The 15,824-nt window shown below is 38.8% G+C and overlaps 1 protein-coding gene across 10 annotated transcripts in view; it reads right to left on the bottom strand.

Annotated features, from left to right (window-relative positions):
* The window catches only part of LOC144595271 (calcium/calmodulin-dependent protein kinase type II delta chain), a 225,769-nt gene that overhangs the window by 43,965 nt on the left and 165,980 nt on the right, over positions 1-15,824 (bottom strand). For all 10 annotated transcript variants that reach the window (XM_078402575.1, XM_078402623.1, XM_078402598.1 and 7 more), the window contains exon 13: positions 8,539-8,576. In XM_078402575.1, the coding sequence (XP_078258701.1) occupies positions 8,539-8,576 (38 nt within the window). The remainder of the gene's footprint in view (positions 1-8,538; positions 8,577-15,824) is intronic.

Below are 15,824 nucleotides of genomic sequence, written 5' to 3'. Positions count from 1 at the left end.
GATGGAGGGGGAGGATAAAGGGGGTTGAGGTGGATGGAGTGGGGGGGGGGGGAGGGGAAGGGGGGAGGAGGGAGGAAGGAGGGAGGGGGCGAGGAGAGGGAGGAGAGGGTGCTGCACCAATGCAGGAGAGGTTTGGGCCCAATGGGTCCACTTGGTCTAGTTGTGGTTAAATTAGTGTTCAAGCAATACAGATGTCAGAAACAATGATTTGCTGATCTTTCAATCCACCATACAGCTGAGAAATCGAATTTCAATAAACTAAATAAGGCAGAAATAAAAGAGAAACATCAATAATGCTGACCATGAATGAATGTGATTGTTTAAAAATCCATCTCATTCTCTAACTCTCCTTCTCTGATCGGGGCTATATACAGCTCCAAACCGAGAGCAGTGGTTGAATCTTAATTGTCCTTTGAAATTGTTCAGCAATACACTCAGTTCATGGAAAATAGGTCTGGCAATCAAATGCTAGCAACACTGAGGAAAATTAAAATTTCACGTTTGTTGCTGTAATACAGGACATAATTAAATTTAAGCTAGGAACATTAAGTGGGAGATTCTTGAAGTAAACAAATGCATGGTGATTATATTGCAGAAGATAGATAAATCAATATAATTAGACAGTAGGACACAACATAAGGGGATTGGAAGACACCAATAAATTACCAGAGCAGTGAAAGCAATCAATTTCCTTGGAGAAAACAGAGATCAAATGTAAAGCATTGCCTCACAACAATTCTGATCAGAATACAGATGAAACATACTAGTCGGAGGTTATCAAAATAGCATTGTCTAAAAGGGAATGGAAGATTGAGTTACAACTCAGTTCCAGAAAAGGGAGGTATTAATGAAGTATCTATTCAAATATATATGCCAAATAACTAATTGTCAATTTTGATTAAATATTTTAACAGGATGACAAATATATGATACAGAATAACTGAGGGGGCTTTGAAGATTTTCTGACAGTAAATTCAATAGGGAAGATTAATTTTTAGATGAAACATCTTCAAGGAGATGGAATACTCTCCACTTGCCTGAATGAGTGCAGCATCCACAAAATCTCAAGAAGTGTGACATCACACAGGACAAAGTAGCCCACTTGATTAGCATTCCAATAACCTTCCGAAACATTCACTTCCTCCCACGCAAGAGCACAGTGGCTGTGATATGCACCACATTCAAAAGTACACTTCCGTTACTTGCTCAGGTTTCTCTAAGAGCAATTTCCAAACCAACAATCTCTATCAGGAAGGAGGACAAAGGCAGTGGGTGCATGGCGATAGTAATACCTGCAGAATTCCCTCCAAGTCACCACACCATAAAAACTTGGAAATATATTGCAAATGCTTCATTTCCCCCCCCATTTTTCCCCAAGTCCAAACCCTGGAATTCCCTAACCAATATCACTGTGGGAGTATCTTCATCAGAAGAAATGCAACGGATCAAGATGTAGAATGATGCAGTCCTGGCAATTTAAATTAGTATTGACTGACAAAAAGGTCAGCATTAATCTGGTATGCAGCTACGCCAATTTCTGTGATGTACACTGTGACTTCAAGGAGCAGCTCACTCAACCTAGAGCGCAGACTGGACTTTAAAAATGGCACCAAAACCTGGGACCTCTTGCATGCGGTCTCAGTAGACTGATTTTGTAGATTTTGTTAATCGGGGATTGTGCTTGGATATGGCAAGACTTTACTGAACTGTATGTTTCTCAAAAAAATGTCACCACGTTTGCACATGTAACAATAAAGCACCATTGACCACCACCTCCTTCTCAAGGGCGACTGGAGATAGTAAATAAATGCATGTCTTACTAGCAATGCTCGGATCCCAAAAATAAATAGTAATGGCATAATTAATAATAGAAAATTAATTAATAGGAAATTAAGGAATAATTAATAACCTAACTGATTAAAAAAAATTCCCCGAGTAACCAGCCATTTCCTATCATCAATAGCAATTATCTCAGAAGAATAACACTGATATTTAGGCTGATATCCAAAAACACATGAAGAAATGAAAGTCTAGACTTATCCTCTCAACAAATATTATTTTCATTATTGAATCCCCCACCATCAAACTTTTATGGCACATCACGGATGAGAAACATATTTGAACCAGTCATACATATTGTGGTTACAAGAACAGTATGTTCTTGTAACCACAATAGAGTCTGGTTACTTTAGTGGAGGCTCTCCTCTTCATATCTAAAGACTTCCCATCACCTACAAAGCACAATTCATAAAACAAAGAATATGTCCTTACTGGAGTCAAAGCTCGATTAAGAAAACAATAATGAGAAATGTAACAGTCCCTAACTAATAGCTGACAACAATTAGGCAAGACGTTGTTGTCAATAGATTCAATAATTGTCAATTTTCAGGAACAGAAATTCAACAATGCTTATTCCAAGGTTAAAGACCGGTGGTAAAGAAAGTGTTTCATCTTCAGGATACTGAGGAAAGGAGTTGCGGTGTCAGGTTATAACTGTGCAATACAACCACATTTGGAATCACGGGGTGAACAGTGAAGTATTTTACAAGTGCTCTGATGTAGGAAATTATAGTTGCCTTACTTGTGTTCAATTGGCTACTTTCTGGAAAAGTAACATTTCAATACTTTGTTCCAGTTTTTTCTGTCTAACGTTTTATCCTTGTTGAAGTTTGTCCTCTATTTGCAATCTAACTTGTCCAGGAGTTAACTCTATTCTTGCGTTTCATTTCACTCCGTCATAACACTTATCCTTAGATTAATTTACAAAACCCAACCGAAGGGCCTGTTTCTGCGCTGTAACTCTAAATCTAAAATCTATAACTAAAATTGAAATCTTCATTCTCACGCAAATGTCTCTTCCATATCTGCTCTGGCCATTAACTTGCTTTTAACATTTATCGTCCTTTTGCCATTATTGGTAGAACCATCTCTATTTTGTTCTGAGAGACTACCGTTCTAACCCGTGTTATTTATTTAACATGAAAAATATCTGAAAACACAATTGCTTGATCGAGTTATTCTCCAAATCGGAATTCATGTGTCTACTTCAAAGTGCTTGGCCTTTAAAACAGATTTTAAAAAAAATATTGCATTAGCTGCAAGAGGAACCAGAGGAAGAGAGGAACCTTTAGTGCTCTTTGAACTGTAGACACAGATGCAACTGACCAAATGGCCTACTTCTAGGATGTGAAGCACAATTATTCTGAGTTGTCAAAGCAAAAGCAGTGTCTGTGATTATAATATTTCAACTATCTATTAAGAAGAATTCCATGTGTCGATTCTGCAATACTTCTCCAATTAATATTATCAGAAAAAAAATGTAAGTAGTCCAGTTTATTTATTAGAAGTTCTACACTTTTTACAGTAGAACATATTGGTTAAATAATTTCCAAAGTATACTAAATCTAACAATCAAAACAGTTATTGTAAAATGACAATGAGATCTAAAGCATACACAAAGATTGGTCAGGCAACTAGCTACTTCAATGATGATCTTTATATTACCTTCCACTAACTGCAAATAATGAACCTTGTCATGCTATTTTTGTAAACAGTTATTGTTCCTCTAACGTTTTAGCAACATTAAAATAATATCTGAGCTCTCATCTTTACGTACTTCGGAATGCCTGGCAGATATCAATCAAACATACTGCTCAACCGTCTCACTCAACACCTTGAGCAGGGTCTCCTTCCAGAAAGTCAGTGCGTTTCCGTGCTGGACGTGCAACTGTCGACATGATATTTGCTGCACGCCAACTCCAGGAAACATGCCAAGAGCAGCACAGCGACCTGTTCGTGACCTTCGTCGATCTGACAAAGGCCTTCGACACTGGCTCCCAGCAAGTTCATCACGATTGTCCGGCAGTTCCATGACAGCATGATGGTGAATGTGCTAGTTGATGGTGACGAGTCAGAAGCCTTTCCAGTGACAAACGGCGTGAAGCAAGGTTGTGTTCTTGCCCCTACACTCTTCAGCATGGTCTTCTCTGCCATGCTGACTGATGCCTTCCGTGACTACCAGGATGGAATACACATCAGGTACAGGACTGACAGCAGGCTGTTCAACCTCGGGTGCCTGTAAGCTGTTACAAAGGTGAAGGAGACCATCATCAGAGATTTCTTGTTTGCTGATGACTGCGCCCTCAACGCCAGCACAGAGCAGGAGATGCAGCATGAAATGGACTGCTTCTCACGGGCTTGTGACAACTTTGGTCTCTCCATTAGCACCACAAAGACTGAAGTTATGTACCAGCCTGCGCCTAGAAAGCCCTACCAGGAACCACACATCACGGTGAATGGGCAGAATCTATAGACAGTCGACAGCTTTACCTATCTGGGCAGTAAACATTGACGCTGAGGTCAACAACAGGATTGCCAAGGCCAGCGCTGCCTTTGGGCGACTCCGTGAGAATGTTTGGGAGCGGAGAGGACTCAGCCTTACCACCAAGCTGAAGGTCTACCGTGCAGTGGTACTCACCACTCTTCTCCATGCCAGTGAGACTTGGACTGTCTACAGCAGACATGCCAAACAGCTCAACCACTTTCACTTGAGCTGCCTACGCAGACTCCTTCACATCAGGTGGCAGGACAAAATTCCCGATATAGAGGTCTTGGAACAGGCCGGAATCCCCGGCGTCCACACCCTCCTACGGAAAGCCCTAGCCAGATGGGCAGGCCATGTCGTCAGAATGCCCGAGAGACGACTGCCAAAACAGCTTCTGTATGGAGAACTGTGTCAGGGCAAGCGCTCAGTAGGAGGACAGAAGAAACGGTTTAAGGACTGCCTCAAAGTGTCCCTCAAAGACTTTGACATCAACCTCAGCACTTGGGAGTCTCTTGCTCTGGACCGTCCAACCTGGCGTAGCAAGCTCACCACAGGAACCCGTGCAGCAGAGAACAGACGCACTGCAGAGACCCAGAGGAAACGCACCGCGCGCAAGGCCCGGGCTACCTCCACTTCCACTGCAGCACCCATCCGCTTGTGTCCTACGTGTGGGCGTGCCTTCCGGGCCCGGATTGGCCTCACCAGTCACTTCCGGACCCACAGTCACCAATCCTCCAACTGAAAGTGAAGTCATGGTCATCTTCAAACCGGAAGGACGAACAACAACAGATGGCCTCATTGTTTATTGAACATCATCACCTTCACATTCCAATCACAATTATAAAAAAATCGGTGACAAACAGCTTCCTTAAACGATATCCAAAATTATTTCTGAAGTCTCTCGCTTTCAGCACTTTTGATCCCTCATGTCATGCTTAATAAAAACAACACATTTTGGGCTTATTGATAATTTCTGATTTGGCTTCTCACAAACTCTCCATTCATTGTAATCTTTTTACGGCAAGGCTAAGAATGTATAAATGATGGTTCCTGAGACACGAGGGTCAGATATAGATTTTTATTAAAATCTGACCTCTTGCACCTCTATTGAAAAATACAGACTTCAGCAATCATTCCTTTGGCTTTGATTTTAACGCTGTATTTATGACCTACTTGCTTGTGATAATTAGAACATACATGCTTTCCTTGTTTAATCATTTTGCAGTGATATAACCACAGCTATCAGTAATACTTTACTAATAACCAGAAATCAATCCTTAGTTTCAGAGATATTATGCATAATATTCTTTTATCAGTAAAATGAATCAAAAACTGCAAATTCTAAAAAAAATAAAGCATTTTATGTACACGTACGATTAAACCAATTGAATGAACACACTTAAAGTGTAATTAAAATTAATACGTTAGATTTGATAGGGAAGCCTTGCAGTTAAAATTAAATTCTGAGCTCTCAATACAAACACAGACCTAAATTGAGCAAGTTAGAACGTAGCTATGCCAACAATTTAATACAAAATATCATGGACATACTCCACATAGAATTCATTATTATCTTGCCTCAAATTTAAAAACATTTTATAACTTGATACTATCATCCCATTGTGAATAAGTAACTTATAACCTTCAAAACTATATCTCAGTTAAATGTTTAAATTGAAGGAAATTAAATCTCCACTTCAAATAACCAAGGCATTGCAACAAACACAAATTAGTAAAACAAAAATCACAATCATATCTTAGACTTAGTAGTACAAAATAATTAAATAATCAAATTCCATAAATAAGTGAAAATAGTATACAAATCATGCTTAAATAACTAAATATTGGCTAATGCAGGAAGCAGATGGCATGAAAAAGAAAATTTGGTTAGGTTTTTTTTCCCCAGAGAAAAACATTATATACAGGCATAATCAGTGGTTTCTCATAGTGCACAAACCTCCATAGACATACTTGATATAGAGAATGAACAATTGGCTCTGTAGAAATGTAAATAGTAATTCCTTGTAATCATTTATGTATGGCATATAGTCAAAAGGAAGAAATATGCATTTAGTAAAGGCAGAGGAAGGGTTAATTATCCCACCGTGGAAATTTCTTCTTTCAACTTAAGTACGGTCTTAAAACAAGTGGGAAGTAAAAAAAATGCAACTGATCTTTTTTTAGGCAGCATCAATACAACAGTTGTTCCTTGTACTGGGACACTTGATTTTTTTTGTAATCTTAAAACCTTTAATAAAGACCATCTTCCTACAGAAAATAGAGCCTTGCAACGCCATGCCCTTTATATTTTCAACCTGGCCCATGGGTTAATTATTAAAATCCTTCTTAAATCTGGATGGAATGTTTTACATGGTTAGAAAAATGAGAATGGAAAGTTGAAGCCTGAAAAACGCAATGATAACTTCCTTCAAAACAAGTTTAATTATATGCTGGTTCATAAAAAAACATTATGCTTCTACATTAACGTTGTTAAAATTGTCTGACTTGAAGACATTTAGTTGATACATCAGCTGTTCTAAGTGATGCACATACAGTTGAACAATATGAATGACAGTACAATCTTTAAGGATATTCTCAATGTAAATGTTGGTGCTGTTTTCATGATATCTACTTGTAATAATTTCCCAGTTAAGGATGAGTGATTGAGGCAAATTCTAATAATCTTTACAAAATTTGCTCTTCCATAGCAAATGCTACAATTATCAAGGTGCCACCCTTTTCAACAAAATATTGAAATGGCTATAAATTTAGATTTGGAACTACTTTGGAAGGCCATGATAACCTTTTGTCAAAAAATGTCAGAAAAAGTAAGCAAACCTCTAACCTATCCATTACATTTAATATCCATTGAATGAGTGTATCACTCTTATAATATTACTTACCCACCTCCCTTGATCTGGCAATCATTCCCCAGCCCCTTTGTAGACATGTATCAGTAACCCAATATTAACTAGGTAAGCAAAATATGTCCTGCCACAAATATGTCCTCAAAGATTTGTTGGATAAATAAGAAATTGTTTAAACTGCTTTCAGATCAGAGGGGCTTTCATTAATGTTGAACTGGTCTTCATCAATCAGTGTTTATTGCCAGAGCTCATATGAAGAATTATGCTCTATGAATATTGAAGTATGGATGGGTTCTAACAACCAAGCTCTTTTCTGATTCACAAGCATTTGTGGAAATTTCTTGAAATAACTATATATTCACATTTCACAAGTGAAATGATATTGAAACATTAGCCTAAAAAGTGTTTCAATTTTTACCCAATGTTTTCGTTCTGTCAATTGTGTATGGAGCTGGTGAACTGGAGGCTGAACAGTAAAATTCTTAGAAAATTTCAAACCCAGCTGACCTAGAAAATAAATTATCTTCCTTAGAGTCATTGAACAAGCACACAAATGAATGATTCTGATCCGGTAAAAGGAATCACTTTCTATATGGGGTATAATTTTAAACTACAGTGCTTGTTATTGAACAATTCAAAAGTTATGCAAACCAAAACGCAGATAAATTAATTTGATCTAATACAGTATTAGGGTCAATGTGCAACATCCTGGTCAGCATTAACCCTGATGGGGTTCAATACATTACACATTACCTTCAATCTTTCTTTCCATTACTGACTTTATCTTTATTTTCCAGCCTGTGCAAACTCCTATTTGAGTTCATAATAATTTTGCAGATAGTTAGAAATTTAACAATTGGCTAATATTCTGACAATTGAAACTGCAGAAACTAAATGAACAAATGGGTAACAAATCTAACTCAAACATCATAGTGTAAGTATGCCAGTTAATTTAATGTGTCAGTGTCATATCTAATCAAGGTATGTAGTCATACTGGTTATCTCCTTAATAAGCCATTGGAGATATAGAATTAAAGCTCTATCTAGATCTTTATTTTTGTAATTGAAGAGGATGTTCTAAAGTTAATCTATACAAGTGGACCCAGCATGAGAGATTAACTTGATTTAGTTAATGTCTTAGTGATGTTTAGTGATGTCTTAACTGCAAGGAAAGAGTTGGTTAAAAATAAATTGCCATTTGTGTGCAGGATGGGAAGCTATTTCTGTGAAAGCCACACCAGCCTGCAAGTCCGTCAACAGCGATAAAAAGACTGAAAAACACACTAGAGAAATTCAAGGAAGAACATGATTTGTTAGTCTGTGTGACATGGTTAAATTCAAACTAACCTTAACTCCATCTGTCTTCTTGTTCATCAGACTCTTTGCTGCTGTAAATTGACAACAAACAGTATGTTTAGTTACATAATGTCCAACAATCACAAGGACTTGTCTTTTCGGGAAAGCCAGTACTGTTTAACTTGCAGCAACATGAGCAACAGCGGAGCCATTAGTGAAAGGTAAAGAGCTGCTGCAGGCCAAAACTGATTTTGTTGCAGCTGAAAGCAATCATAGGCAGAGAAAACCCAAAGCAAATTTATTGATGGCAGGCAAAAGTCAATTTTAAATTCAAATAGCAAGCTGGAGTTATTAATCAACGAAAGAGTGATTGCTTCAAGATGCAAAAATGCCCGATTAGTGGTGTAAGATCTTACCTTACAGAGAACATATTCCAAATAAAGTGGAAAAAGGAAAAAAAGGTAGGAACAAAAACAAACAGGTTTATGATCAGGTTACTTCTGTCTCAACATTTTGTGACACAAAATATCTAAAACCTTAAAGGAAAGGTGGAATTTGTTTTCTTGTAACTGACTACATGTAAGTTTTAAAGAAAAATACACCTAAAATAACAATGAATTGATAAAGGATAATTGTTTAAGTGATTAATCACATTTGTAATAAACTGTATGATGCAACTTTTGTGTGAATTTTGTATTTGCTTAAAATTGGTAAATAAAATATATCAATTTAACAGAGACTTGTTTGCCTATATTTTAGTTGACAACTACAAATAAAAAAAGGCAGCATTTAAAAAAGCTAGAATGGAACTCAGAAGGCAATAAATATTTCAGGTGCTACATAACAATGACAATATGCACTTTACTTCCAAAATGTAGCTCCAATTAGCAACCTTATCTTCAAAGTAGAGGCCAATATGCTGCCATTACTGCACAGTATTGAATTTCAGGACAACAATCTTTTTGAGATTTATTAAAGTGCCACTCACTAAAATAAGAAAACTACATTTCGATGCCGGTGTAAATTTTAGCAGTAATTTTGGAATATTGTTGCTGCAAATATAAAGATGGTAGTATTTTGATTAGAATGCTTCTCTAAAGATTTTGTCAATCAATGTGCCCAATTTCAGGTTTTCATGCAGAGCTTTCATTAATCCAGCTGGCATCAGAGCTAAAGATTGGGAGAAATGGAATCTCTCTATATACGCCACAGCTTTGCAAAAAGACTGAGACAATCCATATAAATTCAGGTCACCAATTCTGTTTCGTCGTAACACTTCATATAGTTCTTTGCTTCTTCAAAAGTTTACTGCTGATTATATCAAACATCTACAGATTTACTCACTTAAATTATTCTGATAACAGATTTATGATATTTTTAGAACAGGTATTTATTTACAAAATGCTGAAGTAACTCAGCAGGTCAGGCAGCATCTCAGAAGAGAAAGAATGGGCGACGTTTCGGGTCGAGACCCTTCTTCAGACTGATTTCAGGAATCAATCATTCATTTTGCAGGCAAATTTAGCCATTCAATGATATTATGACTGTTCTACATCTTAAATACATTTTATAATCCCGATTCATATTGTTTGAAACTACTAACGAAAAAAAAAATATCAATCACAATTTTGTGAATTACACCACTTTTTGGACGTTCCAAATTTTCACTAATCTCTGGGTGAAAATGTGCTTGTCATCTTGACTGCAAAATGTGAGCCTGAAGCTGAACTACAAATTTAATCAGATGCTACACCACAATACAAAGTATAGTCTTCCAGCTACTAGAGAGTGCTGCTCCTGGTTGACCAGACGCTGCCATGCCGGACAGGCAGTGGGTAATTTAGCGATGGGACAATGAACCCAGTGGTTTAAAGGGATGTGAACAGGTGGGTGAAGAATAATAATCATTAAGGCAGAGTGATACACCATAGAATTTGGCTCTGCAGCCTATCATATCCATGCTGATCATTAAGTATCCATCTACATTTATCCCATTTATTAGCACCTGGTCCATAGGCTACAATGGCCTGGCAATTGAAATATTCATCAGGAACTTTTAATTCTATGCAGTGTAATCCAGAGAGCAACCATCTTCTGGAGGAAAAAAGGGTAACCCTCTTACTCCTCAATTTAAGCACAAATGCCCCCTTTGCTGCTATGGTGAACAGTTATTCCTATCATCACTATCTGTGCACCTCCTAATTTGGTATAGCTTTATCAGATCCCTCTTCACTCCAAGGACACCAAACTCAGCGTATTCAATCTCACTTTGTAATTGAAACATTCTACCCCAGGCCACAAATCTCCTCTGCATTCTCTCCCGTGTGATCTTATGCTTCCTATCCTGTGGCAACCAGAACTGTACACCATACTTCAGCTGTGGTCTCACCAAAGTTTTATAAAATTGCACATCCAATGTTTGCACATCCAAATCCAAAGAATTGCAAGTATTGGGAACAAAATTGTGAGGGACAGGATTAATAATTACTTGGAATGGCAGGGACTAATCGGAGATAGCCAGCAAGTCCTTGTCAAAGATTGATCTCATCTGAGCAATTTGATTGAATTTTTTGAAGAGGGAACAAAGTGAATTGATGAGGGCAGTGTAGTAGATGTGGTTTATGTAGACTTCAACAAGATCTCAAATAAGAGCCTGGACCAAAGGTCCATGGGATACAAAATTGGCTTTGCAATAGGAGACAGAGGGTAATGGTAGAGGCCGGACTTTGCCCCACAACCACCTCTCTTTCCAGCTTTCTCCCTTCTCCATCAGTCTGAAGAAGTGTGAAACATTGTCTATCTATTCCCTCCACAGATTCTTTCTGACCTGCTGAGTTCCTCCAGCAGTCTGTTTCTTGCTCTGTCAGATTCAAGTATTAAGATTAAATGTATGCAGTGTATTCCAGTCTGCAACCACTTTCTGAAGGAAAAAAAAAGTATCTCTCTTACTCCTCACCTTAATCCTCATGCCCCTTTGCAGTTATGGTGAAAAGTTACTCCAATCATCACTATACATGCCCCTCGTAATTAAGATTCAATGAGTTATGAAAAGGAATAAGGATGGTCTAGAATTTAAGGTCCTGAATTGGGAGCAGGCCAATTTCAATATCGTAATATAGCATCTGACAAAAGTAGATTTAGTGCAGCTACTTGCTGATAAATCTACATCCAACAAGTCAGAGTCTTTTAAAATTGAATGTTGTGAAACCAGGGCCAGCAATTTCCTGTTACGGTGAAAGGTAGGTACAGGAAAGAGATAGAGGGTGTGAGAAACATAAAATAAAGTAAACATATGGCAGTACGGAGTACTAGAAATAGGTGAGACCCTTCAAAAGGTGTATGTGTGTGTGTCTGTGTGCGTGTGTGTGCGCATGCGTGTGTGCGTGCGTGCGTATGTGTGTTTGTCCTTAAATAAGCAGAAATGAGGAGGGCAAAAAGGAGTCACAAAATATCACTTGTTAGCAATATTACCAAAAAAATCCCAAGCATTTAGCCAGAGAACCTGGGTGGGGGTTTAAATAATACTTCTCCTGTAAATTCCTCAAGGAGAAAGACATTGGTAGCTGCAAAGTTCTGGAGAGTGCAATTCCAGAGCATGTTAAAATTAAAAAGGAGGATGTATAAGATGTCTTAGAGGGAATTGAAGTAATTCATGTCCAGGGCCTGATGGGATATATTGTCGGCTACAGTGGATGCAACGGAAGAGATTGGTGGGGCCCTGACAGATTTTTAAACCTTTACTGTCCATGGGTGACTGGAGGATGGAAAAACTAGGCAGCTTTATTGAAAAAAGCATCCAAGTAATTACATGCTTGTGATTATAATGTCACTGATAGGAATGTTATTGAAAGAAAATTCCGAGGTACAGCATTAATTGCACTTAGAAAAGCTGTGTTTGATCAAGGATAATCAGCATGGCTTTGTTGGTGGCAGATCTTGTCAGACTAATTAGATAGAATTTTTCTACTACAGAAACAAAATACATTGATGTGCATTGAAATATAGGCAGTGTGGTCGATGTAGTCTACATAGATTTAATTAAGGCTTTCATCAAGGTCCCACATTGAATATTGGTCCAAAATGTTAGATCCCATGGGGTCCAAGGCAAATCGGCAAGTTGGATCTGAAGTTAGCATGGTAATAGGAGAGAGAGGTGGAGAGTTGCTTTTGTGATTGGAAACCTATGGCTAGTGCTATATCACAGGGTTCAGTGCAGGGACCCTTACTGTTTGTGAAGTGCATTACAATTTGGATAGGAATGTAAGAGGTATAATTAGTACATTTTCAGCTGACAATCATACCTCTTACAATTCCTGTCCAAACTGCAAAGTGGTCCGAGCAATGGTAGATAAGTGTAAGGTGATACATTTTGGGATCAAATAAGAGTAGGACGTAAACAAGGATTAGTGAAGTCCTCGAGAGTTCTGAGGAACAGGGACTTGATATCCTCCTATGATGGTAGCATAGGCAGATAAATTAGTGAAGAAGGCATACCGATGCCTCACTTTATCAGCTGGAGCATAGAATATAAGAGGATAGTCATGGAATCATAGAGTGTGGAAACAGGCCCTTCGGCCCAACTTGCCCATACCGGCCAACAATGTCCCAGCTACACTAGTCCCGCCTGCCCGCATTTGGTTCATATCCCTCCAAACCTGTCCCATCAATGTACCTGTCTAAATATTTCTTAAATGTTGGAATAGTCCCTGCCTCAACTATCTCCTCTGGCAGTTTGTTCCATACACCCACCAACCTTTGTGTGAAAAAGTTACCCAAGGACACCCAGATCTCTTTGTACTTCCCCATTTCCTAACTTGACACCATTCAGATAATAATCTGCCTCCCTGTTCTTTCCACCAGTGAGGGGACCAAGTAGATATATCTGTGACCCGCTGAGGAATTAGACTAGTTTTACATAATAATTACTTTTACATCTTTCTGGGACTTGCTTATATATTTGAGCAAATATGTAAGCAAATCTCAGAAAGATGTAAAAATAATCAGATTATTGTAATGGTGGTTAATGACTGAGATTGCCTTAGTGTTGGGAGCTTAAATGAGACAGAATTTGTTAAGTATTTCTAAGATCATTGATTCAATATGTAGATAGTCCTTATCTTAGAAAATGAAACCAGTCAGGTAGTGGAAATATCAGTTGAGGAACACTTTAGAAAGAGTGACAACAATTCTGAAAGTGTCAAAGCACTTGCAGAAAGGAATAAGGCTGGCCCTCAAATTAAGGTCATAAATTGGCACAGACTAATTTTGAGAGGGGAACTGGCAAGAGAGGAGCTGGTAAAAATAGATCAGGAGCAGATGGTGGTGGGTAAACTAATATCAGACAAATGCGAGTCATTTAAAAGAAATTGAGCAAAGCCATGTGCTAGTAAGGGAGACAGCATGCTCCAGTAAGGGAGAATGGCATGGCAGGAAATGTTATGGAAGAGTTGTTCATGAAAAAAATTGGAAACAGATGACAGTTATAGGCAACTACAATTAAGCAAATGTCTTGAAGAATTCCATGGACGCAGCAGTAGAGTTGCTGCCTTACAACACTTGCAGCGTTGGATCCCGGGTTCTGTCTGTACTGAGTTTGTACGTTCTCGCCGTGACCGTGTGGGTTTTCTCCGAGATCTTCGGTTTCCTCCCACACTCCAAAGATGTTCAGGTTTGTAGGATAATTGGCTTGGTTAATGTAAAAATGGTCCCTTGTGTGTGTCGGATAGTGTTAATATGCGGGGATCGCTGGTCGGCGTGGACCAAAGGGCCTGTTTCCACGCTGTATCTCTAAACGAAATTAAACATAGAGGATGTAGGAGAAAACTTAAGAAAGAAATTAGATGCTCAAAAGAAGCCAAGAAATATGCACGGCAGTAATGGTTAAAGAGAATCCTGTCATTCTATAAATATATTGGAAGTAAAATAGAGCAGGTCAACTTGGGGAAATACACATGTAGAGATAGGGGATGTAGGTGAGATCTAAAATGAATCATTCTCAACTGTATTCATCAAGGAGAAGGACGTGGTGAATAGCGAGATACTAGGAGGGATGTATTGATAGTCTTGAACAGGTCAATTTTAAGATGGTGGAAGTGATAGATATCTTGGAACACACGAGTGTGGATAAATCCCATGGGCTAGGTGAGATCTATCCCAAGATGCCACAGGAAACAAGGCAGGAGATTGCAGGACATAGATTTTTGCATTTTATCAGCCACAGAAGAGGTTCCAGAAGTCTGGAGAATAAATAATGTAATTGCATTATTTAAGAATGGCAACAGAGATCAGACAGTTAACTACTGGTCCATGAGCCTTACCACGATGGTAGGGAAATTATTAGAGAAAATCCTGATGGGCAGGATTTTGCACATTTAGATAGGCGGGGAAGGGGAAGGGATAATTATTACGGCTTTGGTTGGGGGAAAGCATGCCTTGTTAATCTGGTGGTGTTATGGATAGTGAGGAAGGTTGTCTAAGGCTACAGCAGGATAGAGATCAGATGGAAATCTGAAACATATAAGATTATTAAGGGATTGGACAAATTAGAGGCAGGAAACATGTTCCCAATGTTAGGGGAGTCCCGAACCAGGGGCAATAGTTTAAGAATAAGGGGTAGGCCATTTAGAACGGAGATGAGGAAAAACGTTTTCAGTCAGAGAGTTGTAAATCTGTGGAATTCTCTGCCTCAGAAGGCAGGGGAGGCCAATTCTCTGAATGCTTTTAAGAGAGAGCTAGATAGAGGTTTTAAAGATAGTGGAGTCAGGGGGTATGGGGAAAAGGAGGAACCGGGTACTGATTGTGAATGATCAGCCATGATCACATTGAATGGCGGTGCTGGCTCGAAGAGCCGAATGGCCTACTCCTGCACCTATTGTCTATTAATGAATCCCCATCAGTATCGCTTTTGTCTCTCCTGTCTATCAGTGCCAACTGTGCTGTCATTATGAAGAAGGGTCTCAACTCAAAACATCACCTGATCCTATTCTTTAGAGATGCTGCCTGACCCGCTGAGTTACTCCAGCTTTTTGTGTCTATCTGTGGTGTCACAAACTTGATGGCTGCTGTTGCCTTCCTCTGAGAGATCCACGCACATTATAATATCCAACACAATATACCTGCTTGAGAGGGGAATGACCAGAGACTGCTGAATTACTTTCCTACACTTACTGCCATTACTGGTGGTCTCCATCTCCATCTCTCCTCTCTTTCTGTACCTGTCGCATGACTAATTTGTCACATGTACCACATTTTCTGCATCCCAGATACTCTGTAGTGAGTCGGGCTGCAGCTCCCATCTGCATCCGTATTGGCGAAGGTGAAACTACTGGATCGGCCAA

This window comes from Rhinoraja longicauda, chromosome 1 (genome assembly GCF_053455715.1).
Source record: "Rhinoraja longicauda isolate Sanriku21f chromosome 1, sRhiLon1.1, whole genome shotgun sequence".
In the NCBI taxonomy this organism is placed as follows: domain Eukaryota; kingdom Metazoa; phylum Chordata; class Chondrichthyes; order Rajiformes; family Arhynchobatidae; genus Rhinoraja; species Rhinoraja longicauda.
This window is presented reverse-complemented; position numbering and strand designations above follow the sequence as displayed.